Below are 26,537 nucleotides of genomic sequence, written 5' to 3'. Positions count from 1 at the left end.
GGGAGTTACAAAATGTGGTCGGCGGTGTGGGTGGGGAGGGGGGCAACCGGAGCGACGCTCTCGCAGGCCCACGCACCCACTGGCCCGAAGACCGGCACCCGAAAAATGATGGAACCACAAAAAAAAAACGAAGCACGGATGCGCAACATCGGATAAACGAATCATGCTGCGGCGCGCGCGCGCGCGCGGGATGCTGCGCAAGTCGATAGGCACGTGGTTGGCGGAGGGCGGTGTGGGGGAAGGTGGTTGCGCGGGCCTCGTGGCGTGCGAGAGCAACAAAATCTCGCTCCAACCTGGGCTCCGGTTTTAGTCCGCCTGCGACGCTCGCCGTGCAAGCAACGCGAAGCAAACCGAACCGCCGACGAACCTTCCGCGTTCCAAGTACCATTAGTCTGCCTTCCCCGTGGTGCGGTGCGGTGTGTAGCATTTGTTGGCCGGGATTCATTCTGCGTCGGGCCGCGGTTGATGCGCGTCACGCGAGAAAGTGTCCCCACGGGTGCCTGTCCCACAAGTCCCTTCGCTTTGTGGGGTTCCATCAGGCGCGGTCACCACGTGAAACACCACGCTAACATTGTGGAACCGTCTCAAAGTGTCGCGCGAAAAGCGACAAAGGACCAGGGGAACACGATCCTTGTATCCGGCGAGTGCTAGCGGTGTGTCGAGCATTTGTGCGTGCGTACCAGTATACCTTGTGTGCCTTGCGTGTGAATGCAGTAGACTTGGCGGTCGGTGTTCGGCGGAAAATTGTAAGGAGGGAAAAACTACAAGAACCTCGACAACGATCACATTCCATTACGTAGCACACTGCCACACACGCACAGCGTGATCAACAATATAAACATCCTCATCAACCCGTTGCCGTGTCAACGCGCAACAACAGGCGCAGGCACCACACCAGAACCAGAACCATGAAGTTGGTAAGTCGACGCAAGAAGTCGTGCGTGTTGCTGCTTGTGCTCCACAAATCTCCACTCCACAACACACACAGAACGAGTAGTAGTTGGTTCGGTTGCTTCCGCGTTCCAATTCGGGCAATAAAACGAAAGACTCTTCGTCGAAGCGACGAACCCGAAAATGTAAATGATGGTTTTGTTTACCAGTTTTTTGTTTTCGTGCCTAACACAGACTGCCCTTTGTGTGTATGTGTGTGTGTCCTTCGCTCGCCCCCCCTCCCCTCCCCCTCACCTAGTAATCAAGAAAATGTAAGTTTCCTCCTTCCTGTTTGGTGGTAGAGCCGCCGCATGGTCGGTACCGTCGGGGTGTTGCCTATTTCCAAAGCCGCAATCCGCAATTGCGCCACATCCCTGCCCCTTACCTTACCGCCTGCGCCACCATAGCGAAATCGATTTCACAGAACGGTGCGTTCAATTCCCCCCCCCCCCCCCCCTCCCTAATGGGATGAGGATTTCGAGAGTCAAATTTTCTCTCCCAGCCGATTGGGCTTTCCTTCCCGTCGCTTTCGCATTTTAATGTACCCCCCCGACGAGGCAGGAAAAACAAAACACGCTCACCCAGGGGGCGGAAGGGGGGCATCTGTCGCGAGCACGACTTCGGTTGACGTTTTTGTGCGCGGGATCCGGGACCATGGCGTGGGGGGCGGGGATCGGTATTTAATGTTGTCTTTCGGACCCCACTGTCGCCGTTGAAGAAGCACCGGCGCCCGGCGCAAAACAAGGCAAGGCAAGGCAACAGGGCATGCTGTCCGCTGTGCGCCGTGACCACGGGCGCGCGCGCTCAAATGTTGCCCATTACCGGAATTTGCCGGAGAGGGATGCCGCTGACATTTTGGGACGAACCGTGTAACGCAGCCACAACTAGCCGTCACAACTTAGCACGGACGGCTTCGAACGGCGCGATTTCTACACAGGTTCGGAACAAGATTTGGGCCCGCTCGATTGCCAATTAAACTGTCGGTGAATCATCGACAGGGAACAGAGAAAAAAAACCGTAAAACGAAACCACGAAACGGGGAAGCATCGGGGAAGTAACAGGGATTAGCGGGGCGTACGCAGTAGCGGCGGGGAAAGTAAGCAAGCAACCGCGCCAGCAACCGCCAACTCGCGTTTTCTGTTGAATAATCGCCGTGTAATCGCCGAAAGCGGAAAACGCAACCAAAGAGATCTGATCGCAGAGATCTGATCGCAGTTTAATCACCATTGGCACCACCGAAATATTGTCGCCATCCAAGACGATCCAATCTCTCAGAGAGAAAGAGAAAAGAGGAAGCTGGCGTTTAAAGGTCCAGCCGAAAGCGAACAATCGAAGCGCCTTTTCATGGGCCCCCGGCTACCCGGCAAACCGCGGCGGAAGCCGAGCCTTTAACCCTCTGCCGGCTCACCGTTGGCGTTTGGGTTTCAATTACTACGAGCTACGGCTTCATTGGCATTACCCAACCCAACGAGATCGGGATCCCGTTGATCGTGGATCCCCGGAAACAGCGCGACAAGTACCTTCAGCCGCGCATAACCGGATCCTTTTGTTTGGCTCTGGTTTAGAACCTTAGGCAAAGCGTAGGTTAGTAAGTCCTTGGAGTCTTTTTCACACTAGAACTGAAGGTTTCCTGGTGCGTGACAAACGTTGAAACGCGCGAATCCAAAACATCCGTGAACCGTGCCCGAAAATCTTAGACACACACACACACATACCCTCCCACACACACACGCACACGCACACGCACATACCGGAACAGATGCGCGTCTGTGCGTTAAAAATCCGGGAGAAAAACGCCAACATCTCATAATCTCGGCTCATCTTCAGGCCCGCCAAATCCCGCTTCAATCCCGTGGTCTCTCGCTCTTTCGCCCGCTCGCACCCCTGCGCTCGCGCTCGCTCGCTCGTTCGGCGATGGTGCGAAAGGTCAGTGAAAACAGCATGTGAACAGCGTGGCGTAACGCTTCGCACGCACCAGCAGCGCGCGCCAAGCCACCAATAATTGCCACCCGAGCCCGCCCGCCCGGGTGGGTTCGTCGCTTGTGTTTTTTTTCTTTCTTTCTTCCTTTTTCCCAATTGAGGCTGGTCGGCCGTCGTCGTTTTTTTTTTTGATGTTGTGCTCCCAACATTACTATTTCATTTCGCGACCCTCGCGCGCACGGCGTGCTGTTGCGTGCCGGGCCTGGGCCCGGGCCCGAGAGATCATTACGCAGCGCGGTGGATGACGAGATGATGGCGATTATGTGGCTGCTGTTGTTGCCCTCTGCCGTTGCCGCTGCCGCTGGTCCTGGTTTGATATTGTTCTCATTTTTGCCTCCCAATGGCGAATGTGGTGGTCCGGGGGTGGTGGTGGTAGGCTGCACGGAGTGCGCGCTTATTACGAACGGCTTGTCCGTCCGCCCGCATCTCCGCAACACAACACAGCATCTGACAGCTGTTTGTTTTGGTTTATTTGTCTATCGAAGTGCGAACCGAACGCGTTTGTTTACGTATCCCGGGTACCGGGGCTGGTTTGGCACTGACACTCGTTTCGAGTCGATTGGCGTTATGGATGGCAAAGCTGTGAGTTTGATCGAACAGGAAACCGAATTAATAAATACCATCTCCGTCCTACCTAGCAGCTCGGAGTCACCCCGTCAGTTGATAGAAGAGAGTTACGCAACGTTCCATCGCCTGCTAGTAGTCCGCAAGGGCATCGCAAATGACGACTCCAGCGGCGATTGGCAGGCAATGCAGACGCGACTAGCTTTGGGAACACGAACTTACACAGACGTTCTTTTATTCTAGAAATAAACAAACGGGTCCCACGCAGCCAAAACAGCGCATTGTACGATAGTGGATGGAAGAAAGAAACACAGCGAGAGAGACAGAGAGAGAGAGGGGGGGGGGGAGAAGTTTCCGAATCCGTTCTGAGTAGAACCGGCCTCTGCCGGAGGCCACCGACAAGAGGTTCAACCACTACCACACACCAACACACAGAGTCAGAGTCTCGAGGCCTGCAGGCTCTGAGGGCGCATGTGGTGGTAATTGTTAGATCAATAGAGTGTGTTGGAACTGTCGGGTGGTCGTGGGGGTCGCTCAGAACGGGCCCCAAGGTCAACCACTGCTACCCCTGAGACACCCTTGATTGTCGCCCCCCCGGCCACCTACCCGCCGGCAAGGATGGGCCACCGAAAAGTAGTTGAAAGCGAAACGAAACAAGCAAGCGAAAGAGAAAACGGTTACGGCCACACACACACACACACACACGCGGGGTAAACGAAGATGGACACGGAGAAAATGGTTGCAGCGAGGCAAAACACCCAACAGAGGCAGGTTGATGCCCCAAAAGGTGAAAGTGAGTGAGCTCGGAGTTCGAGAAAAATCAATAATATTCATCCATACACACACACGCGACCACTGTACTGCACAAAACGGAGACGCGCGACAAGTACCACCCGGCACCCGAATAGAGTGGTCGGCGCGGGGTGCTGCGGTAATGGGCTTAGCTCTAGATCCGAAACAATCCTGCATCGGAATGTGTTCGGGCTTTGAAGGCCCTGCGCTGCCCTGCGGTGGTTGGTAGAATGAAACCCTTTGCGGTCGATGTCAACGACCGCCGATGATGGTCTGTTGTTGACCCCTTCGCCCCCTTCGTAGCTGAGTTGCCGAAGGCCACTCCAAGCCAGGCCGTTGGCGTCCGCATTCCAGAACGGTCTGGGCCTCCCCCCGAAACCTGGACCCAGAGGTTTCATCTCTTGAGCGACAGGCTCGGGAAAGCTCGGGACGTGGCGCCCAGACACAGAGCATTCCAGAGACTGCCGGCGCGTTTTAAGAATAGTAGCCCGTGTCGGGGAAGAAGTCGAAGAAGTCGAGGAATCGAAAGTCACCGACACCTGGGAAGGCGTTGGCTAGGAGGGTGACGGATACGGGCGCTGAGTGGTTCCAAGGGAAGACCCCCGACTAGGCTTTCGCTGGCTGATGACGCTGGACCCGTACAGCACTGAAGTGGCTCGCAAATGCCCGGCGATACCTCGCCCGGCGAAATTAGCGATGTAAATATTGATCAAAAGCAAAGCAGGGATGCTGCAGAAAGTGGCATCCAGGTGGTCCCGACACGCAGGCACCTCGTGGCAGGCGGGCTGGGACACTGCTCACAAAGTAAATGATTACGTTACGCATCACCGCACACAACTCATCCCGAGAGAAAGTTGCATCGATCGTCTCTGCCACTCTGCCTGCTCTGTCGCACTGTCACCTGGGCGGTAAGCCACGCTGGCCGGGGGGAGAGGGGGCGGGGTGCCAAGATCCGGGTTCCCGAGGTTCGAAAGATGAGAGACTCGAACGAACGTTCGCCGGGAATTCGATTCGTTAGTCGATTCGTAATTGGAGATGGCTGGCCCGCGCTGGCAAGCCCACGCGAGCCGTATACGAATCATTCGATTTGTTTGCTGTCCTCCCGGTTCCCACCCCTCCCGGCCACCGTTGCGTGCTCCTGCACCTGAACAACATGGCCACTTGGACATCCCATCGTCGGGTCCCTTTCCATTTATTGTGTTTCACGTTGTCCCAGGCTCAAGTCTAGTGGCCGGATGCGGCCGACCGCAAAGGTCACACGGTGCCTGAACGATCCTCCGCTCAGCCAGAAAGGAACGCCGTTTGGTGACTTCAACCCAAAATGGACGTTAAAGATGCGCTGCGCACGATTCCGACGTCGGCTTTGGAGTTGCCTTTGGATAGCCCTCGGGGGTCAGCCTTCTCTCGGGGCATCTCGGGGCGCTACCTCAGTAGAAGCGCAAGCGCCCCGGGTCTGGCAGTTAATCGAATGCGGCGCTACTGAGAACCTACTTCAGGAGGGGGCTTCAGGGCGTACGGCTAGGCCATATCGGCAGATTGATCGGACCATCCTTCGGACTGCAATGCAAACGCCGATCGCCGGTGTGTAGCTGCTGCCGAGGTCCGAGAGGTATTTCGATTGGAGCTGGCCGATCTCTGAGGCTCCGACTTTTATCGCACGTTGTCTCAACAGGGATAGGATGATCGTGGTGGGCGCCCATAAACCAAAGATAGTCAAGCCAACACGTAATGGGCCGTTTCTGGCATCCAACGTACCACTATTCGTGGAGCCTTGTGGTTCCGGTGCATGTATCCAGTTCAAGCCGCTGACCGAAAACCAAAAGAGGAAACGTATTAAATTTATTCAACATCAACACCTGGTCCGCTGAACGTAACCACCTCGTGACGTGCGACGGCCACAGTGATGCACTGCGACCTGTGACCTGCGCCAGACGCGACACACACACAGCATACCACGCACGGCGTCGTATCGGGTGGATCCGTGATGGATCATCCGTCCGGACAAGCGCGAAAAAGCGCCACACACCCACACGCTGCTAACCAGCGATCCTGAGGTACCGGATCATAAACAGCCCATAAAAAACAGTTACAGCGATCCGCGAGAGAGAGAAAGAGAATGCTACGTTGCTCTCGTTTGACCGCTCGAGTGTTTTTGGGGTGGATGCGACCGGCGGACGCTCTGTCGCTGACACGGACGTGAGCAAGCTGACGTGTACAGCAGTCAATCGACACCGAATCGTAGCGAGCGTAGGGAGAGAAACTTTCTCATCTTGTGCACCGCTGCCGGCTGCGGCTTTGGTTTAAGAAGCGGTGCGGTACGATACGGTGCGAAGTGTTACCCGGTCCACGCCACGCCGACAGACCTGTGAATTATGGTAATGATCAGTCATGAGAAACAAACCCGCAGACAAACCCGTCACGGCCTGCAATAACAATGATTACGACGACGATGGTGATGATGATGATGATGATGATGATGGTGATGATGATGCTGTTGAGCTGGACGTGTTTTATGGACGCTGTCGTCGCAGGCAACGCCGCTCGGGGCGGAGCCTAGGAGTGATCAGCCAAACCGCTCAGAACCGCGGAAGGGTGGATGCTGAATTGATGTTTAATTGAATGCGCTGTTTGACATTTGCCGGTGTGTACATTGTTACACAACGGCCGGCGGCGTACGGTACCAGCTAATCCAATCCAGCAAAATCCGGTATCAAGCAGCAAATTCACCATCCCGTATGCCTATCTAGAGAAAGAGAGAGAGAGAGATCGAAGCGACTTAAATAAAATACACATTTGAGTGGGGAAAAGATGAAAGAAGCTTCAAGCTCGAAATCTCTGATGATGAGAATAACCCTGCGTCCACACTTGCAGCAAGTTGGGCCAACTTTTTGCTGTCACACTAGCAATTTCTAGACGTCAAATCTGTGAGCTCCAGTGAGTGAAATGACAGTTCGTTTGTTTATGTTTTTAATTTGGCAGTTTATCATTTCATTCTGTTGCCAATTGCAGTTTTGCACCGAATAGGCTTCTTCGAATATTAAAATGTCTTTTAAAAATAATAAAAACAAATCTAAATCGCGAAAAATGTGTTTAGTTGGTGCGTCTGTGCTTGTTGCATACGCTCAGTATTTGGATGCTAAGCTTGTATCACGATGTTGTTGGACGCGAGAGCTCTTCGCGGAGGCTTCACACCACGGATTACATTTAACCGACCAGCTGAACGATGGAATAGGGTTCCGGAATTTCACCCGAATGACCGCAACAGATTTTTGGCGCACCGCTTCCATTGGTAGCTATAGCTGGGCAGTGGTTCCTCAACAATTCCGTTATGGTTCGCCATTCTTTTCTGCGGATAACATGAACAACGACTTTTTCTTGTTCACCAAATTGTTCTTAAAATTATTTTCCGCATTTCGCACATATCTTTCCCGAGAACAATTTGCACTTATTTCTCAAATTCACAAACTTGCAATCAACGTAAACAACAGCTGACACCAAACTACGTTTACAAATAATAACAAATGATGTTTTCCTTCTCTTCCTATTGCCATTTTTGTCATAATATGATCCGCTCTCGAAATGCTGTCCAAAAATTTGGACAGCGAAAAAAGTTGCCCGTACCAACTGTCAAATTGAAAAATATGGCCTCTCAACCCGAATCGGTACAAATAACCGATAAGCAAGAGGAACTCAACGGCAACTCAAAGTAGCTCACGGATGTCCAACAAAAATGAGTGAATTTTGCTGGGCCTACATACATTTTTCCCCATTTGCTGTAAGTGTGGACGCAGGGTAACAACAACAACTCCGCATGGAAGCTCAACTGTCAGTCAGAGAAGATCAAAACACATTGATCAAAACGGATCAAACACAATTTCGTGTTTTAATGTTACACTGCTTCTTGAAGGGGTAAAAAAATGGTTTATGGCAAAGAAAAAAATGTTGTTTCACCAAGCAAACGCACCGTCAAGTCACAAGTCAATCAAAACAATGACGAAACTAAATGAATTGATCATCCTTCTGTCTTTCTTTTCAATCCATGTGTTTTTTTTGCGATAAAAACTTCGTTGTGTGAAAGCTATAAGTGGAGCTCACTATATCCTCCTTGCCAAAGCCAAAAAACAGCAAGCCAGCCAGGTAGTCCTCTCAGGCAGGGTATAAATAATATTTGGATAATTGGGTAGCAAATCGAATATCCGAGCGACGGCTTGACCTTTCACGGATTAGGTAATGGGTGTAGTGTCTGTGCCTAGCCATAGTCTCCTTGTTTTTTGGCTTTGTAGCCAATCGAGCGATACTCCCAACACTGCACTGCACTGTGCGTCCCATCCCCGAGAGATCCCCCAAAAGCTGACGAGCAAGAGAGCGAGAGAGATCGGTAGGATTTATTTCCCTAGGCGCTAGCGGCGCTTAGCCACTCTTTTCACTCTGTTGATGAGGGATGTTGTTTGATTAATTGCTTCACCGAGGCGGCGAACGGTGAAGCGGCCCGCTTACCGGGCGCCATGACATGCTACGTCTTGATTAGCGGCGGCGGCGGCGGCGGTGCCGAGAGTGCGCCGGAAACGTTTCGGCTTACGCGAGAGGTGTGCATTCAACGGTGACTTCCTCCTTCCAGCCGAGGCGAGGAAACGGGGTGCGAAGAAGCCCGGGGGGAAACCAGGATGGGGCTATAAAATTTATGGAACACAGTCCTCCCCGGTGTTCCCCAATTCCCTGCCCTGGTCTGAACGAAACGAAAACAAGGCGTAGACATGGAGCGTTTGCGGCACAGCCCAGCCCCAGGCCACGTCCAACGACACGTAACAAGGGCCGACCCATCATCATCGTCACGGAGCTGTGGAGTGAGCACTCCCCGCTGGCGGATCAATCGACCGACGCCGGATCTGACCCTGGCGGGGCGGGGAGGTCAACAGAGTCAGCAGAGCCGACAAAGCATCTGGCATCATCTGCCTGGCCGACTCGACACAGGCGCGTGGCAGAGGGTCAGTCCCATCATAATGGACGTGTGGTTGCGCCATCGCACCTTCGCGTCACGATCGTCTCCTTGCGAGACGGTGTGATGCTGTAATGGTACCGAAGCGCGAATTGCTTGAGCCAACCCGCCGTCTCTCCCCAGCACGCCTTCCCCCCTAATGGTTACGACCTTCCGATTCCCGACATCCGACTTGGGACCTCTGATGATCTGGCCCCCCCTTTTTTGTCAGTGATGCTAATGATTGGGAGCTGAAGCGAACAATCGTGCAATCACTGAACCCCGCCCGTCTGCCGCCGAATGTGTCAAACTATGTGGTGGTCCGGGAGCTAATGCGCGAACCACGTGGCCAGCCGATAATTGCGGAGGGCACCCTGACTCTACGCTGAAGCCACAACAGCAACAGGCGAACAAGATTCGAGTGGTGACTGTCACGTCACACAGGTTCCAGGTGTTGGAGGGTGGGGGTAATGAGACTCTGGTCTGCCGCCCCCGTTTCAGGAAGATCTTTCTAGGATTTCGATGGACCCTCCGGATTCGAAGTAACGACGTAGTAGTAGCAGTAGTAGTCGTAGCATAGGCTGGTCCATCTAGTGTTTCGATTGTTAACTACCGATTACTTGACTGGATTCGAATCCCGGGAATTTGTACCCCAAATTCGGAACATTTGTAAACATTTAGCAAAAACTTTGACATTTGGTTTACGGGGGACGGTTAGGCAGCTCTGGCCGAGCCGAAGCAAGTGGATAGAAGAAAGCAGAGTAGCGTAACGTAGAATGCGTGATGTGCGTGCTAATCTTGACCGTACCCTTTTTACAGATGATGGGCGTGTGGCTGATGGCCCTGCTGGGCACCGTCCTAGTGGTGACGGCTGCGACAGCAGGCAGGGAGGGCACCGAACGCAAGCTGAACATCGATCCCGCGCTGCGCAATGCGCTCCTGCGGGCCCTGCGCCACTTGAAGGAGCGCCAGGAGGAGGAGCGCCAGGAGCAGGAGCTGCTCGGGGACGCTAACACGACCGAGGAGAACTACGCGACCACCATCCTGGACGAGCTGCTCGAGGAAAGCACGGCGGCCGACGAGAGCGGCCGACCGAACACCGTCAACTACCACACGTATGTCGCGTCGGCGTCAGCGGCGGCGGCGGCGGCGGCGGCGGCATCGGCGACCCCGACGGACGGTAGTAGCGATGACGGCGGCGAGACACAGGACGATGTGGCACCGAGCACCGACAACCGAGACGCGAACGAGATCATCAAAACGATCATCATCGCTAAACCGAAGACGACGGTCGGGCCGGCCAAGCAGGACGCCGACAACGAGATCGTGCCGGTAGCGGCCCTCATAACCGAGGCCCCCGGGACCCCGGTACCGGTACCGGTCGCCGGCACCAGCGTTGCCAGCCGGAGCTCCGCCGGACCTGACCAACCGGCGCCGACGACCTCGAGCGTCCCCAGCACGGAGGCTCCCACCCACAACGAGGACGGCGAAAACATCGAGCAGGTCAAGTCCGAGGACGTGAAGATCCAGCAGGCACCGCTCGTCGCAGCCTTCACCGTCCAGCAAGACGGGCTGGGCGTCCCACGGAACGTCATACCGTTACTGCTGCAGAGCCCGCCGCCCCGACCGACCGAGAGTGGGTCGCTGCCGCCGGCCAGTGGAACCGCTCAGCCGTTCAAGTAGGTGCTAATATCCACTAACACCGAAGCAAAATGGCACCAGATTTCCAAGTACTGACACCGGACGCCACTTGGCGGACGACTTTTTTTTTCACAGCGCACAGCCCGGCGTCCAGGGCGGTGGCTTCAAGTCCACGCTGGTGGTGGCGCCAGTGCAGCCGCCGACGAACCAGCCACTGGTGGCTCCCCCCCTCAGCACGCGGGCGCTCGAGGAGAAGACGCGGCTGCTCGAGCAGCAGCTGATCGCGCTGCAGAAACAGCAGCGCGCCCAGGAGCAGCTGCTGCGGGCCAAGATCCAGGGCCAGGAGCAGGCCATCATCCAGCAGCAGCAGCTGCTGCAGCACCAGAAGCAACGTCTCGAGGACGAAACGCGTCTGCAACTCCTGCGCTTCGAGCAAGATCAACGCCTTTTTCGCCAGCAACAACAGCAACAGCAGCAGCAACAGCAACAGCAAGCACAGTTCCAGCAACTGGCCTTCAAGCCACAGCCGCTACCGCTGGCGCTACAAAAGCAGCAGCAGCTACCACAGCTACCGCAGCCACTGCAGGCGGCCCCGCAGCCAACCTTCATACAGGAGCTACCCAGACCGATCCCGGCCGTGCAGTTCATCCCGAGCGTTAGCCTGCCGGGAGGGAAACCGATCCCGGTCTCGGTGGAGCAGCAACTCCCGTTCAAGGAGGCCGTCGACTTCCAACCAGTGCCACACCAGGGCGGACCAGGACCCAAACCGACCACCTCCGTCGAACAGGTGAAGTCTGTCACCATCCAGCAGCAGCAACAACCACATCTGTCCCGCGATCAGGCACTGCCGCTCAAGCCGTTCCAACCATTCCACCTGCTCCCGGTGCTGCATCCGCAGCACGCACCCGGTGCGTTCCTGCCCCCGCTCGCAGGTAGCGGTCCCAGTCCGTTCGACCAGCAGCTACTGCCGCTCCAGCAGCGCCACCGTGTGTTCCGCCAGGAGCCACCGACCGGCAACTTTGGACCGAGCCCGGGGCTACCGCCACCGCAGGCCGCCTTCACCTGGTCTTCGCAGCCCCTGGTGAGCGACAGCCAGAACCTGCAGCACCTGCTGTTCCAGTCCGGCATCACGGCGCGCTCGGCCGAGGACTTCAACATCATCACCAAGGTGCTCGCCCTGAACCACGGCATCCCGGAGGCTTCGTCGCAGCGCATGTTCGCCAAACTGAGCCCGGACCAGCAGCGACAGCTACTGTTCCGGAAGTGAGACTGTCAGACTCTGGCGACGACTGGCGACTTTGCTGCGACCCATATCCTCCTCGATTCTGCCATATTTATTATCACCTCCTGACACTGCACACGTGGCGTTTCAGTCAGGTTCCCCGGGTTCAACCTTTCATCCATCCGCCCTTGCTTGCCGCACTCTCGGCAGTCTCGGTCGCGGGCCAACGCCAACGGGTTTCATTTGGCCTGCCCGTACCCGCACCTTCACAGCGGGAGTTGGCTGACCTGGTCGCGGTGTGGGTCGGTTTCGGTGTCGAAACTGTCGAATATACGGTGGCTTAAGGTAAGGTATGTAGGGTACGCCGCGACGCAAAACCGGACGCACATACAGGGACGCTTACACACCCGTAGGAGCGTGTGTGTGTGTGTGTGTGTTGGTGGGCTCCTGTTAGAGAATATTAAATTAGATTTACTCCGACACTGTCAATCGGGCCCATCGGTGTACTCCACCGGATGGGGAGGGGGGAGGTGCTGCTCTTTAATAAACGATAGTACGTTACAATACGTTTCTCCGCCCCGGTATTCGTGCACATTCTTTTTGAGAACACCAGAACCAGGTTCGGAACCAGGTTCGGAGAGGTTGCTGTGTTGTGGCTGTTGTTAGTTACGTCCTTGACGTGGATCGTCTTCAAGGCAAAAAGTCGTTCATTCGTTCATAAATGTTCTTTGTCATCACTGCATTAGATTTTTTGGATTGTAAAAAATACTGTAACACGTCGATGGCTGGATGGCTTCTAAACAAAGAACTAATTGACAGATTTAAATGAAACTTGACATACGTGCATATGAAGAGTGTACGCTACGTATGAAAAGTATGTAACAGAGAAAATTTTGGTTACTCTAGCAGCGGCCTCTGTTATTGAAGCGTAAAACTTATTGAACAACCCGGTACACGAGGTACACTGTGCTACCATGTTGTTGTTGTTGTTGTTGTGGTTGTTGAACCAGATTCGCACAAGGTTCCGTATCCGCCAATCGGCGAGCGAATTGATGGCACCACCAACACCCGGTCTCCTTTCCCGGTCTCCCTGTGACCCTTCTGTGTATCGCTTACCCACGATGTTCAATCGCGTGACCTAACGTCGGAAGGATCAGCCATCAAACCCTCCACAGCCTGGTCCGAAGCCAGCCTCCAAAAAGCGGCGCCTAAGGAACAGCCCGGAGCATTATGCTCCACAAAGCGGAATCAGCCATCGGCGTGCCGCTGCTACCCACCACCACCACGCATGAGTGCTTACACTACAGACAGCCATGCACGCGATGTTTCGCGGTCTTGTCAATGCCATTATTGAATCGTTCGATAGCTTTTGTCGCAATGCCGTCGGCCGTGGTGGGCCTCCCGGTGGGGCCACGGTCCCTGACCAACCAGTACCTACTGACGCGCTGGCCGAACGAGGTGGTCGCGGGAAAACTGCTGCCGTGGAACGAGTGGAACCCGGCATTCGGCGGAATCCGGAATCCGGGCCCGCACCAGTCTGACCACACTGACTCCCGAGCGGCAGAACCTGTTGAATGCGCTCGCACGTTTCGCGTACTTCGACCGCTGGTCGGAGGAGCAGCGGCGGGCCTGCTGCAATCTCGCACACATCCGCCAGTTCCGTGGCGGCCAGCAGGTGTTCGTCGAGGGCCAGGCTACGGTCAACTATGCGCACTTCGTGCTGAGCGGTGAGTGTGGGCTGCTGCAGTGCTTGCGGTTACTGCGGCGCACCGACCACCGTACCGACACCGTGCGCTACCGGCTGGCGAAGGGCCGTCCGATCGACGACGAAATAACGCGCTTCCACCGGCGACGAGCGGCGCAGGGCGACGGGCGCAGTAACGCAGCGCCACCCGCCCCGGATGTCGATGAGTTACGGTAGGTCCCTCGGTCGAGTTATAGTCAAGTTCTTCTGGAACACCCCAGCCTCTCATTGTTTCGTTGCAGCTCGGTCCCCAGCGGAACCACCGGTGAGTACCACTTCATCGACATTGCCTCGTACAGCTGCGGCTCGGTGTTCGGTATCGGGGAGCAAATGCTGGAACGGGTAGTGTTCGCGCGCAGCCGCGTCCAGTGTCTGCTGATACCGCGCTACTGGCTGCTGGAAAAGCCGCAGAACCGCGGCAATATCTGGAACCGGATCCGCATCTTCCTTGAGCAGCGGCAACCGTCGCGGGAGCGACTGTTCCGCCGGTTCGTGACCGGCCTCGCCTGGCACCGGTACCGTAGCCAGCTGGTGGACGACTTCGTGGCGATACACGAGCCGCGCCACGTGCCCCGCCTGATCGACGTACCGCTCGTTTGCCGCATCGAAGAGTGCGACGTGGCCGTGTACGATACAGCGGCACGCAAACACCAACGACGCGTCACCAGCTAAGTGTCCGACCGCCAACATGTCTAGTCTTTTTTCCATCCCAACGACCACGCCGCTGGGCTGTCTGTATTAAACTTGTACCTTAACACTAAGCTATCGACCGAGGTGTGCCATGATGCCTGGGGCCTGCTGGATCCTATACTGCTAAAGGGCCAGTCCATTCCGGGTCCACCGGTGTTTATCCGTCGCGTGTGGAGCAAAGAACCTCCGTCTGCAAGGGTCTGCATTTTGTTTTCACCCACTTCACCAACCTATCAGCGTATGGCGCAGCGTGAATTGCGGTGCAGGTGATGGAACCAGCGGTCGATAGTTAATCCGGAGTTAACTAATAAAATAAATACTTGCCCGAAACGTGGAGCGTGCGAGTGGAGTTCCTTGACTTACGACTGCCGACATTAATTCTGCGCACACTTTCATCAATGCGTACTTAGGTGAATAAATTCCTTCTTTAACAAGTGATCCTTTTACCGTTACTAGCATTGTTTTTATTTTTTTATTTTTCGGCCCACTTCTCCATCGCCACCTTCCGTTTCCGATTGAGCATTTTTCACGGACGAACTAGCAGCCTTGTGCCCCAGCCATCGGCCATACAGACATACACAATCCAACAAATACACGCACACAGACACACATTGAAAAACATGCGTTCGTACATTCTGATGAAAACCCCTGCAAAAACAAGCTAAATAAAACTAAATAAAAAAAAATTGAAAAACTATTTAAAAAACGGTAAAATAAAGAACAATTTTACGTATATGTTGAAACCCCAAGCAGAATTCAACGCTATTCGCTATGTTTTGCACCGCAAATTTACACCCATTGTCTTCTTTCACTAGTTTTTCAAATATATTTTTTGTTGTGCTTCCATTTTCATTTGTTGTTTAGTAAGTTCTTCGTGTGATAGGACATCGCCAGATTTTAGATGTGCCCACCATTCGTCGGTTAACTAGAGGCGCGAAAACCTCAACAAAAACTGTGTCTGCCCAACGTCGACCTGTAATAAACTAATTGTAAACAGTGTATTATAAGTTCACCACCGGGTGTGCCTATAAACACGAGCTGCACGAACTAAATCAAACTGAAACACACTCTGGCGACTAGCTAAACACAGGCTACAACTGTCCGGCAAAATTTCCGGCATACAACCGACTTGTCCATCGTTGTATATTTTACCATACATATGCTCTCATTTCTAAATGAAAATAACTTACAACTTAAATAACTTAAACTTTTACAAAACCCGCAGCGACCCCTGCTCCGGTCGGGTCTGAATAGCTTCGACTGCAAGCTGTTTACAACGCAAGCATATACACCCAGAACACACAATGGGAAGCAGTCTGGCGGAGGGTGTAAGACTTTTATGAAATGCTCGAACCCACTATCTCCGGTTCATAGACAGTAAATATCGACATCCGAGTATTAGACGAATAATAAACAGAAGTGTTAAAATTGAACTTTAAATAGAATGAAAACCAATTTCAGTCAGCCCGTTTTTTTTAAACGGCCAAATTACAATTACAACTTGACCATTTCTAGAAGGTCAGCAGTTTGCAAGGTGCATAAGGGGCGGTTTTGGCTTCTAAACCATGTGCTGGCTTTGCTTCTCCAATCTAGCATAAAAGGTTAGCATTGACAACGACACAACATAGGAGATTCACGCTAGAGTGCTAGCAGCCAACAGTCTAAGGAAACTATTTCGCTCGCATCTCGTGTCGAGACGGTCGAAGCTGGGGTTATCCAGCACTTGTACAGCCCTAGTACTCACATACGCCTCTGCGACATGGACTCTAGCCAAAGCTGACGAAACCCTCTTAGTCGAGTCCGAGAGAAGGATGAGCAGAATGATTGTTGGTCCCGTGTCCCGGTCTTACTATCGTGTAGCGAATACTGCTCGCCAGATCCCGGGTGGGCCGCCAGAGCCGCCAGAGTCTTGATACAAGCCAGCTGAAAAATGAAGCAGCGGTAGGAACCAGCTGTTTATATGCTCTTAACGTTATGGCCGAGAACCTAGAATACAATCAAACGACCGCTGCGCAGCAAAGAGATTACCGACTTGTCGGGAGATTACCAAATATCTTTGCCTAACACTACGCGCCAAAACCGCTACCGATTGAATGCGCGAGGGCGGGGAACGTGGAAAACAATGAGCGCCAAACGGCCAAACGAGGAAAACGCGCAAAAACAATGGCAACACGCAATCAATAAGGAATGTTAGTGCCAGTGTACGCGACGAACTGCGGACGTGGGTTGATGGTTCTGCGAGTTAATGGTGATAATGGTCCAACACGTTCCCAATTCTGCTGTCTTCCTATCCCAAGTGCAGGTTGTTGGGATCATTGTTCTTCTGCAGCTTACTGTGTAGCGGCGCCATGCGCTCTACTGTCGCGCAAAACTCGCCTGTGGGATAGAAAACGAAGGTGGTGAATAAAACGGGAATCCGTCTCTCTACACAGCAGCAATCACATACCGAAACCGATCGATCCCGAGTTTGTCGAGTCACTGGCGATAAAAATGTTGTCCACTTCCTGGCGTGAGATTCGCACGAGATACTTCAGCGTATCGTACAGCTGATCGCGATTGACGCGCCCATCGACACCATACAGCTACAGAAAGCAGACGGGATGTAGGTTGAGATATTGAAGATGAGACAATCGAACGCGGCTCTAGGGCCGTAACGTACGTGAAACAGCCCTTCTACGAATGCCACCTTCGGGGTGTACAGTGTGATCAGAAACAGCGCAAGCAACAGATATTCCCTGAAGTCAATAACGCTGCTATCTGAGGTCTGGTAGAGAAAGAGAGAAAAAATACCGGGTTTTTTAGTGACCAAAGCTGGCGTTCATAAGTAGCAGTGGCCGCACGCACCTTGAGGAAGACTTTAAAAAGTCCAATCGTCGATTCATCTTTCGCAGGTATCGCCAGCCGCTGGGCGAACGTCGCCAGTGCAACGAAACTGTTTTGGCCGCTAAACTCTCGCTCCTGGCGCACGATTGCCAGCTCGGGATTTCGTTCGTCCAGACTAGTGGGGGCGAAAAAGGGGATGTGCGTGAACTCGAGTGCGCGACTTTCGGTGGTGTGGCTTACCGTAGCGTTCTGCGCAGCTTACTTATGTCGGCACTCGACGCCGCGTACGGCATGCGTACATTCTTCACGAACGTCATCAGCTTGCAGTCGTCGAACGTGTAATTCGAGATCGGTATATCGAGCGCCCGGGCCATCAGGTTGCGCACGTTCCGCGCGTACAGCTTCGGGTCCGCCTTCTCCGCCTCGGTCGGATGGTACACCGGTAGAAACTCGATCTCGCAGAACGTATGAAACTGGGTCAGAGTGCGCCACAGGAGCTGCAATCTGTTGTGTGTACGAGACGTAGACGCTATCATTTAGAAATACTACACCAAACCAGCCCCGGGGGGCTGGCCCAGGCCCCACTTACGCATCCGGGCCCTCCCAGGTCCAAGTGACGGTGTCGATTTTGTTCGGGTAGCGCATCAGAACGGGCTGGATCGGTACGCCGGGGTAGAACGCACCCGGCTTGAACTGGATCAGCGACGTGCGGTTGGTGCAGGTGCCCTCGGGGAAGATTAGTATCTGCGGCCAGTCCTCCGGCGAGTTGGCCCGCTGGATGATCTCCTGGATCGTGGTCTGGCGCGAGTGCGCATCCTCGCGGCAAACGTAGATCGGCTGCGCGTAATCGATCAACTCTGGTGTCCATCAGTAAGCAAAAAGGGTCCACCACCAAAGCGCCACCCACCCCGTGTAGCCCACCGAGGCCACCGAGTGAAGCAGCAGAAGGGATGGGAAAGGGAGAGAAGAAAATTTTATGTTATCTGAATAAATAGTAAGCCCGAACTTATGATATTCTTTCCCTCTCTCTCTCTCTCTCTCTCTCTCTCTCTCTCTCTCTCTCTCTCTCTCTCTCTCTCTCTCTCTCTCTCGCTTCTCTTTCTCTCTTTCTCTCTATCTCTCTTTTTTCTCTCTGTTGCTCTCACTGTCTATTTCTTCCCTTCCTAGTACCTCACCACCCTTCTCCACTGTCTCACCCTTCCTTACTTACTCTTCCGCTCTCTTTCTCGCTCGCTCTCTCTCTACAAAGGCTCAACAGTTGCGTATGGCGAAGCACACACACACGCGCACACGCGACTCGCAAAAAGGATCAGGAGAACAGCCTACAGCACAGAGTAAGCATCATTGTTGAAACGATCAGCTCACACTAGAACCTCAACCAAGTCCAAAGTCCTGTGTTTGCAAGGAGGATGGCAGAAAGGATGGATGTTTAATGGCAGCAGGAGTAAGGAATGGGTCGCGGGACAGGGGCAGGTGCCGTCAGCGGCAGTCGGTGACAGAGGGCGGGGTGGCGGGGATGATTAAACAAGGAGGAGGATTAGCTTTTGAAGGGGTGATGAAGATACACTTACTGCCGAGGTTACGGTCGGCGTTCCGCACCAACGGACTGGACAACCCGGTCAAGTAGATGATGACCGCGTCGAGGAAGGAGCTGTGCGGGGACACAACCAGCACCGGCGCCTCGCGGCGCGCCACCTGCCGCCCACGGACCGTGATACCGAGCCCGGCGCAGGTGTACATCAGGACGGCGAACTCACTCAGCAGCAGCTTCAGCCGTCTGCCGCGGAGAGGTCGAGGTTAAGGGTCGCAGGGTTCGTCCAAGGGGGGTCCAGGGGGGTCCAGGGGTCGTCCCACGTTCATCGTCATCGTTCGGGTCCCGCGGTTAGTCAGGGAGTTTTTTGTGTTTTGCGAATACGACAGCCGGATGGGGACCCCCCGAAGTTGCGGAATTTTTGGTTGGTTGGTTGGTTGGTTGGTGGTTCGTGGATGGTGATCGTTGTTGGCGTGGTGGTGTTGTTGTCGGTCGGTGGTGCATGTGAGGTCGTGGGGTGATGATGATGGTCACGCATTTGCCGCGACCGTGCGACGACCGCGACGGCATGAAATGAGGCGCGGTTCAGGAGAACGCAGATGGGTATTGTTAGAGCGAACATGCAATCGAAACAATAGAGGAACATAAGTTTAATTATTCGAAATCCGACCCGAAGCCGAAAGCGGGAAGCCGAAACGATAACCAGAAACAGAAACGGCAAAGCACCCACAGGTGGAATCACAGACAGTCTCATACGAGTATGAATTGTTTCACCAACATGTTTGACACAATAACAAGAGAAAAGGTAGAAGAAAAAACAGAGAGAGAGAGAGAGAGAGAGAGAGAGAGAGAGAGAGAGAGAAAGAAAGAAAGAGAAAGAGAGAAAGAGAGAGAGATAAATGAAGGGGACAAAGAAAAGGGATAGCCTTTGCCAAGGGAGTGTGATGCAAAACAAAGAAATTATTATCCCACATTTAGTCTCTCTATTTAAAAGGGGAAAATGATGCAAAAAGCGACGATCATCAGTTCGAACTACTCGATTACGTACGTACTTGGGGGTTACGTAATTACGTAGTAATTGTGCCAGGCGCAAAAACAAAAAACAACAAAGTTCGCCAAATGAAAATGCAGATTGACATGAGATTGTGGGAAGCGAGATATTTCGTGAGCCAGCCCAACAATAATTGCAATGTTTCTTCTTATACCTGTTTGTGTTTGTTTGTGTTTTATTAAATCGCACCTAATCGCACCAAAAACTACAATTAACTACGAAACGACCAAAGGTAAATGTTTCCTTGTTTTGCGGTTTTGGTCGGAAGTCGGAAGCTTCTTTTCCTATTTTAAATTTAAAAAATTATGTGCAAATGCCAACATTACTGTTTTCGGTTATGCTAGTCAACGTTTGGTGGATTGGTTGTTGTGTTTGTGGATAGCCGGGGCCGATCATAAATTTCTAGCCAAGCACCGTTCGTTGCAAAATCAATAGCTCATCATATATATTTTTGCTGTGACCGTGTCTTCCCGGTCCAAAGGGAGGAAGGGGCGCCTTGCTTCATTTTTCTCTCTGTTTGTGTGTGTGTGTAATGTTTTTAAGTTCAGCAAAGACAAGTAAACCACACAAAACAAGAAACATACGTTATTCTCATGCCGCAGCAATGGCGCCAGCACACAGTCCTGGCGAAGAATGACCCGCTGCGGTATTGGAATTGGAAGTACTACAGTGGGTTAGTACGGAAGGAAATAGTTGCAGCAAACAGCATTTCTGTCCTCATCGACAACTGGCACTGGCAAAAACATGAACCTGCAACTTCGGCAACAATGCCGCACCACCGTAACTTTGGGAGCATTTGGGGAGTGCGTTTTAGTTTTTCTTGTGTGCATATCGTGCGGGGGGGGTTTTGCCAACATAGCGTTTTGGGGGAATGGAGTGTTAGTAAAAGTTCAATTCAAGAGTTGAGAAATTATTTGCCAAATGATGCTTAACGTCTAGTAATAACAGTGTCCAGTGAACCGTAGCAGCAGGGCCAGTTCTCCTAATTATGAGCACACAGTCTAGTTCGATGTGCTTTGCCACGTTTTTCATTGGATTCCTTTTTAGTTTTCTTTCCCGGAGATAGTCAACCCGGGGTGGGATTGAATAGACACGAATGGAAACAAATAAAAAATGCAAGGAACCAAGAAGCAGAGACAGAACCATAAAGAAAGAGAGAGAAAGAGAGCGACAGAAGTAGAGAATGTACTATGTTGCACTTTCCGATGCGATGTAACGGGTGATGGAGGTTTACTGAGTAAGGTGATGGAACATGGAATGAGTGATGTGAATGGAATGAACAGCGCGCGAACGTTCGTCAGTCGTCGATGGAGCCGAGAGTCGATGGAACACACATGTCTTTAAGGAGAGGAGAGCCCGATGAAAAAGGGTACGGTTCTTCGGAAGCCTCAAGGGCTCTTTGGAGCCAACTTCCGCATCTTTCAATTGCGGCAAATTGAAGGTGGAAACCGTCGTTCTCACCGACTAAAAGGCAGAACGGTACGCCTCAGTGAGGAGTATTCCGACTTGTTGCAAAAGACCGTACGCTGGTCGTTACTTTCTAAAGGACTTTCTCGCAGGATAACAGCCATCCAACGCCGAATAGGTGAATAAGTATTTCAGTGAAAGTTTTGCTCTGTGGACACACCCACGGCAACCCACGGCCTTGTGTGCCTTACTCTGCCTGCCTGTTCCTGTGTATGTGTGCGCGCGCGTGTATGTGGCTATGTCACTAGCATATATTCGCGGCCTCGCTGCACTATTCCACAAACCCGTAAACCAACCCAGGCCCGGTGCAGGGCTGGAGCAACTGTTAACTGTCTTTAAACAAACCAAAAATCACCGAAAAACCCAAATCCTTCCACCTGGACATTCACACATGTCCATTGCTGAGAGGAGGGGCACCTACTTCCGAAGAATGGTAGTGACGCTGTCTCGTACTTCGCGACGACGGCCGACGGACCGCAGACGATGACAGCGATCGAATCACAGAAGGAGGTGTGGGGGGCCACACAGATCACCGGTGCCTCCTTGGGGGACGCCCGCGCTCCCTTGTACCGGATGAAGTTGAACGAACCGCACAGGAACAAGGCGCGCATCACCAGGGCGGTAATGTGGCGCAGCTGCCTGCACGCGTTCCGGACGCGGGTTTCCGGGGTGGGGCAGCAAAGAAAACAACAGAATTTTTGGTGAGGGTTTTTTTTTGGGGTTTGTTGTACGACCAGGCGAGCATGAAACGGTAACAGAAAGAAATGAGAGAAATCAACACCTAGTGGCCCCAAACTTGCTGGACGCGTCAATCTGCTTGCTATGTTGGACGAACTAGAATGCACTTATTTGGTGAGAGTTTCTGCCATTTCCGAAACGAAGACACAACCGGAACACCGGAATATGCTGCTGCACGATTGCTACTCGGGTGACCTCCAAAGGATCAGAGTACCGTGTGGCTCTGACTGTACCTCATGTCTTTCGATACATTGTCTGGCTCATTGGCCTGTTGCAACAATATGCTCTTCAATAGGTTAGGGTGATGATGGCGAAGGTAGTTGTATGCATTCCTCATTGTTCTTTAATGGTTTCAGTATCACAGGGTTTTATTATTGCTGGCAAGATGCTGGCCCACGGTTCGCTCTATGCCCCACTTGAGGGAAAACTACAATTCATACGCGGGAAAGTTTGACGTTGCAATTCGATCGGGCGGCCGACGGGCTAGCAAATGGTGAAAGCGTATCGCATTGGATCGTTAAGTGGAATTTGTCTTCAAGACGAGCGTACACAGCGCACGACGTATACGCTCGTTCCGCTGGTGTTACTTTAGAAACACCGCCAGTTCATGTCGGCATGTCGGAAAACTGTTTACAAACAAATTGGACGATTTTGACATATGGTCATCACTTTCCACCTTTGCTTTGTTCCCCTTTTTTTTCTTATTTCTTATATCCCTAGAGCTGGGTGTTTTAACTACACTAAACATAAATGGCTTTCAACCGCTATCAAGCCGGAAGCAAGCAATCGAGCTCCTTCGGTTTCGTCTATCATGATGATGATAATTATCCACGATGAGTTTATTGATACTTTTATCATGGCTAATACAATAGTAAAACTATGTGGTAGAAAACAATCGATCACTCGTCTTTGTAGCATTGCGGCTAACTTTCGTAGAAAGTCAAAGAACCTCGACAACGTGCTATGAGACGAGTAAGGTGAAATGCTGAATGCTTATGCTCCGACGGAGCTACGACGAAGCAGGGCGATCGACGACAAATTAACCGTGGTACATCTGTGCGGTAGGCAGACTCTACCAGACCAGCAGAACGAGATTTCTCATCCGGAAATGCGAAAAGCGAACGATGGAGCACTCTAAACACGTGCATTAAGAACTGTGTTCAACAACAAGTGTCTTGGGTGCGCATCCGGGGAAAGACCAGATCGGGCTGGCTCGACGAAGTGTGGAAAGATGTGAGAAAAACAAAACAAAAAACATTTCGCGTGAAGCAATGGGACACAGAACGCGGGATAGTCTAAGCCAATGTCAAGAGCTCAGGAAAGCAGAGCAAAAACTTCACAAGCAAAAGAAACGGCTGTGGGAGAAACAACGATTACGTGAACGTGAGCAAAATCAGAGTGCGATACGAACCGAAAGGGACAATTTTACACAGTGATGGCGATAGACTACCGTAACGAGTAACCGGAAGCTCCTCTGACAGATACAAATTTATCTCTGCCACCGACCTACTGACGCGTACTACTAGGTGGCCCAAAAGTTCCACCTCGTTTCGAGCTTCACCAGGGTCAAAGGCTAGCTGCTAGTAATGACGCAACAGAGAAAATTCAGTGGTAGCAGCCAACCAGCCGTTCTACAGTCGCCAGATGCTGTTTCCCGATCCCAGTTCACACACACACACGCATCCGAGACACGGACGCTGTCTGACAGATTGATTTTTGCCGCCCCGCCCGCCGCATGTGGCGTCCGTATGGTACGGACCGGGACCGGCTTAGCGAGCGGTGGAGGCATTTTCTGTTGCACGGGCCTCGGACCGCTCGGACGGTTGTAGTTGCCGCCGGATAGGATGAAAACTTGCTCCTGAAACATTGACCGGCGGCCTCGCGTAGACGGGAACGGATGTGCGATGGTCCGGATGGTCCGGTCCATATGTTCCCAGCAATCACTTGCCGAAAAAAATGGGGGAAAAATTGCCAGCGGGCGCTGATGCTTAGCTGCAGGGTGGGTTTCTAGCTGGTGGCACCGGCGCCCTCGAGTCGCTCAAACTTCTACGATGGGTCGTTGGTCGCCGACCGCCGTCAGATGTCGAAAACCTGTCCACGTTACCCGTGCAACGAAGTGTATCTGGGTAAAAGATTCATGCAGCCGAATACGATCACGGACACGGACACGGACGACAGATTCGCAGATAGACAGTTCTCCAGCGGAGTACCACTGGCTGTCGATTACTTACCGGCGCCAACCGCGCAGCGGCTTCGTCCGCAGGTCTTCCGCCGAAAGTCCGAACAGACCGATGTGCGCTAGTGTCCAGGCCATGGAAAGGCATACCAGAATCAGCATCACCCGGAAGGGTAGCAGGAAAACAGTGAGCAGGGCAGTCTGTGGGAACGAAGAAAAAGCAAACGGAAGGGAAAGTGTTGAGATTCCGCGCTGTGACTTACACATTGTTCGACACTATCGAAAGCTGCAAGCTGTCCAAATGATGGTAGCGGATATACTCGGTAAGCACAGTCGTAGGTGTATACAATCGCGCACTACCTCGGGTGAACTAAAAATAGCGACACCAAAATTCTTGCCACCACCAAGAGAATTGACACTGTGGAGGTTAGAAAAGTATCTCACTCTATTCTACACAGGACCCCCCCGTTCTGCCAGTGTTGGGATTCAATCATTTGGCTAGTCCTCCTCTCTCCGCCAATCTCTGTCTTTCTTATTGTGTACCTCGTTCGCTCTCTTCCTCTGTTTGTTTATCTCTCTGTCATTATTAAAAACAAAAAAAACATCTAAGGACATCAGCTGTTGTAAACTACTGGTAGCGCGCAGTGTAATTGCGGAAACGCATGGCGCGATTGCGAAAAATGAACCCGTCAAACTCTACAGTGAGCCGGAACGCCTCGGGTGCGGGAGGTTCGGTGGTATTTATTTACCTCTCGGTTTATTTACGACTCTCGGTGGTTCAAACTGTCAACCTGGCGCCTGGTTCGATCTCAAACTCTACACAGTTTTGTGACTGTTTTTTCGGAGCGTACGCTCACATTCCCGAACAGCACAGAGAAGCAGAGAACGCAGGACGACGGTGGTCGGTTTTCTTTACAGGTCCCTCTTACCTTCAGTTTGTCAATCGGGTCGTCCCATACGAGTTTGTGAACGAACGGGTTAACGTAGTGTATTACGGCCGGTTGATTGTCTTGATCGCTGGCAGCAGGCTGAGGCGTCCTGGACGATGCGGCGAGGCGTCGGTCCACTGGCGGTGCCAGTGCTTTGTCGACCGGATCAAGGCCCCGCAGATCGAAGGCGCCACGCGCCACGTTCGCCATTTGCTTGGCTTTGAACGAACGAACCAACCAACGAACACGTACCAGGGCACGGAAAAGAAAAACGCTCCCGAATGGAAAGCGCCCGGGCACCGGAGGACTTTACTCACTGCACTGTGCACTGTAAAACGCGCCCCCACCCCCCACACACACGCGGGCACCGCAGTCCTGGTCCGGTGGACGCGGATGGAAGCGGTCGTAAGCAAATGGCCCTGGCCCACGGCCACCACCGATGTGGCACCGAAAAATGGCAGATAAAACACCCGGCCGACGGTGGGCGTCGTTGTGTTCGCCTTGTTGTATCCACAGAGCTGCTGCCACTGCGTCGTCGAGGTGTTGTCGTGCAACGCCGTCCCAAGTATAGTAACTCGATGATAAAATAACAACAACAACGCCGTGCCCTGGGCAACTGCGCGGCCACGACCCGTGTACCAGTCGCCGCACTGAACTCGCACTTTGTCACACACTTTCTCCTACAGGCTCATGCTGAATGGCGAAAATCACCCGCCGCTCCACCAAGCGCCTGAACCACGATGGTACATGGGACCACGCGCTGTGCGTTTCACCGCCTACTGACGAGGACTGTGTTCACGCAGCGCAATTTCCACACACACCCACCCACCCACCTACATACACACACACACACATGTGGAGGCCCTCACCCATACTTATAAGGGTGGGCGCGCGCGCTGCGCAGCTCTTCGAGAGCATATAACCACCAAACCACGCTTCCACGCCTGTGTATACTTTGTCAGCATTTTCTGTTATTCGTTCACTTCCCCTTGGAAGAAGGGAGGAAGGGGTGGGGGGGGGGGGGGTGCGGAGCAGCGCACCGAACGCGAGAGTTGTTTATCTTAAGGGCAGTAAAATGATACCGGACACGGAATGACAGGTTGCATTTCGCGGTTTGCGCGTCCTGTTGCACTATGCGTGCGTGCGGTCCGCCTCCTCGAAACCAAGGGCGCCTGTAATGGTGTTGCGTATTTTAAATTCGAAGTGAACAAGCAAATATTTCGCCCCCAAACAGAGCGACACATTTGCTTTAGTTCGGGCTGAAAGGGGTACAAATATAATTAT

General features: G+C 52.9%; 3 protein-coding genes across 3 annotated transcripts; 2 read left to right on the top strand and 1 right to left on the bottom strand.

Moving 5' to 3' along the window:
• Positions 1–809: 809 nt before the first annotated feature.
• Positions 810–12,610, top strand: LOC128273334 (putative mediator of RNA polymerase II transcription subunit 12). Its single transcript, XM_053011279.1, has 3 exons — positions 810–917; positions 10,061–10,914; positions 11,018–12,610. The coding sequence occupies exons 1-3, from the start codon at positions 909–911 to the stop codon at positions 12,147–12,149; spliced, it is 1,995 nt and encodes a 664-aa protein (XP_052867239.1). The 5' UTR covers positions 810–908; the 3' UTR covers positions 12,150–12,610.
• Positions 12,611–13,481: 871 nt separating this feature from the next.
• LOC128266980 (uncharacterized) lies at positions 13,482–14,520 on the top strand. The gene is made up of 3 exons (XM_053003774.1): positions 13,482–13,534; positions 13,641–13,964; positions 14,046–14,520. Exons 1-3 carry the CDS (start codon positions 13,482–13,484, stop codon positions 14,518–14,520), a joined length of 852 nt encoding a protein of 283 aa, XP_052859734.1.
• Positions 14,521–16,630: 2,110 nt separating this feature from the next.
• LOC128273355 (lysophosphatidylcholine acyltransferase) lies at positions 16,631–25,958 on the bottom strand. Its single transcript, XM_053011301.1, has 9 exons — positions 25,254–25,958; positions 24,380–24,525; positions 21,832–22,049; positions 17,951–18,218; positions 17,602–17,865; positions 17,383–17,536; positions 17,198–17,302; positions 16,985–17,120; positions 16,631–16,914 (listed from the first exon to the last, which is right to left on the bottom strand). Exons 1-9 carry the CDS (start codon positions 25,461–25,463, stop codon positions 16,826–16,828), a joined length of 1,590 nt encoding a protein of 529 aa, XP_052867261.1. The 5' UTR covers positions 25,464–25,958; the 3' UTR covers positions 16,631–16,825.
• Between the last annotated feature and the right edge of the window lie 579 nt (positions 25,959–26,537).

Source organism: Anopheles cruzii, chromosome X (genome assembly GCF_943734635.1).
Source record: "Anopheles cruzii chromosome X, idAnoCruzAS_RS32_06, whole genome shotgun sequence".
Lineage (NCBI taxonomy): Eukaryota > Metazoa > Arthropoda > Insecta > Diptera > Culicidae > Anopheles > Anopheles cruzii.
Note: the sequence above shows the minus strand (reverse complement) of the source record. Positions and strands in the feature narration are given on the sequence as shown.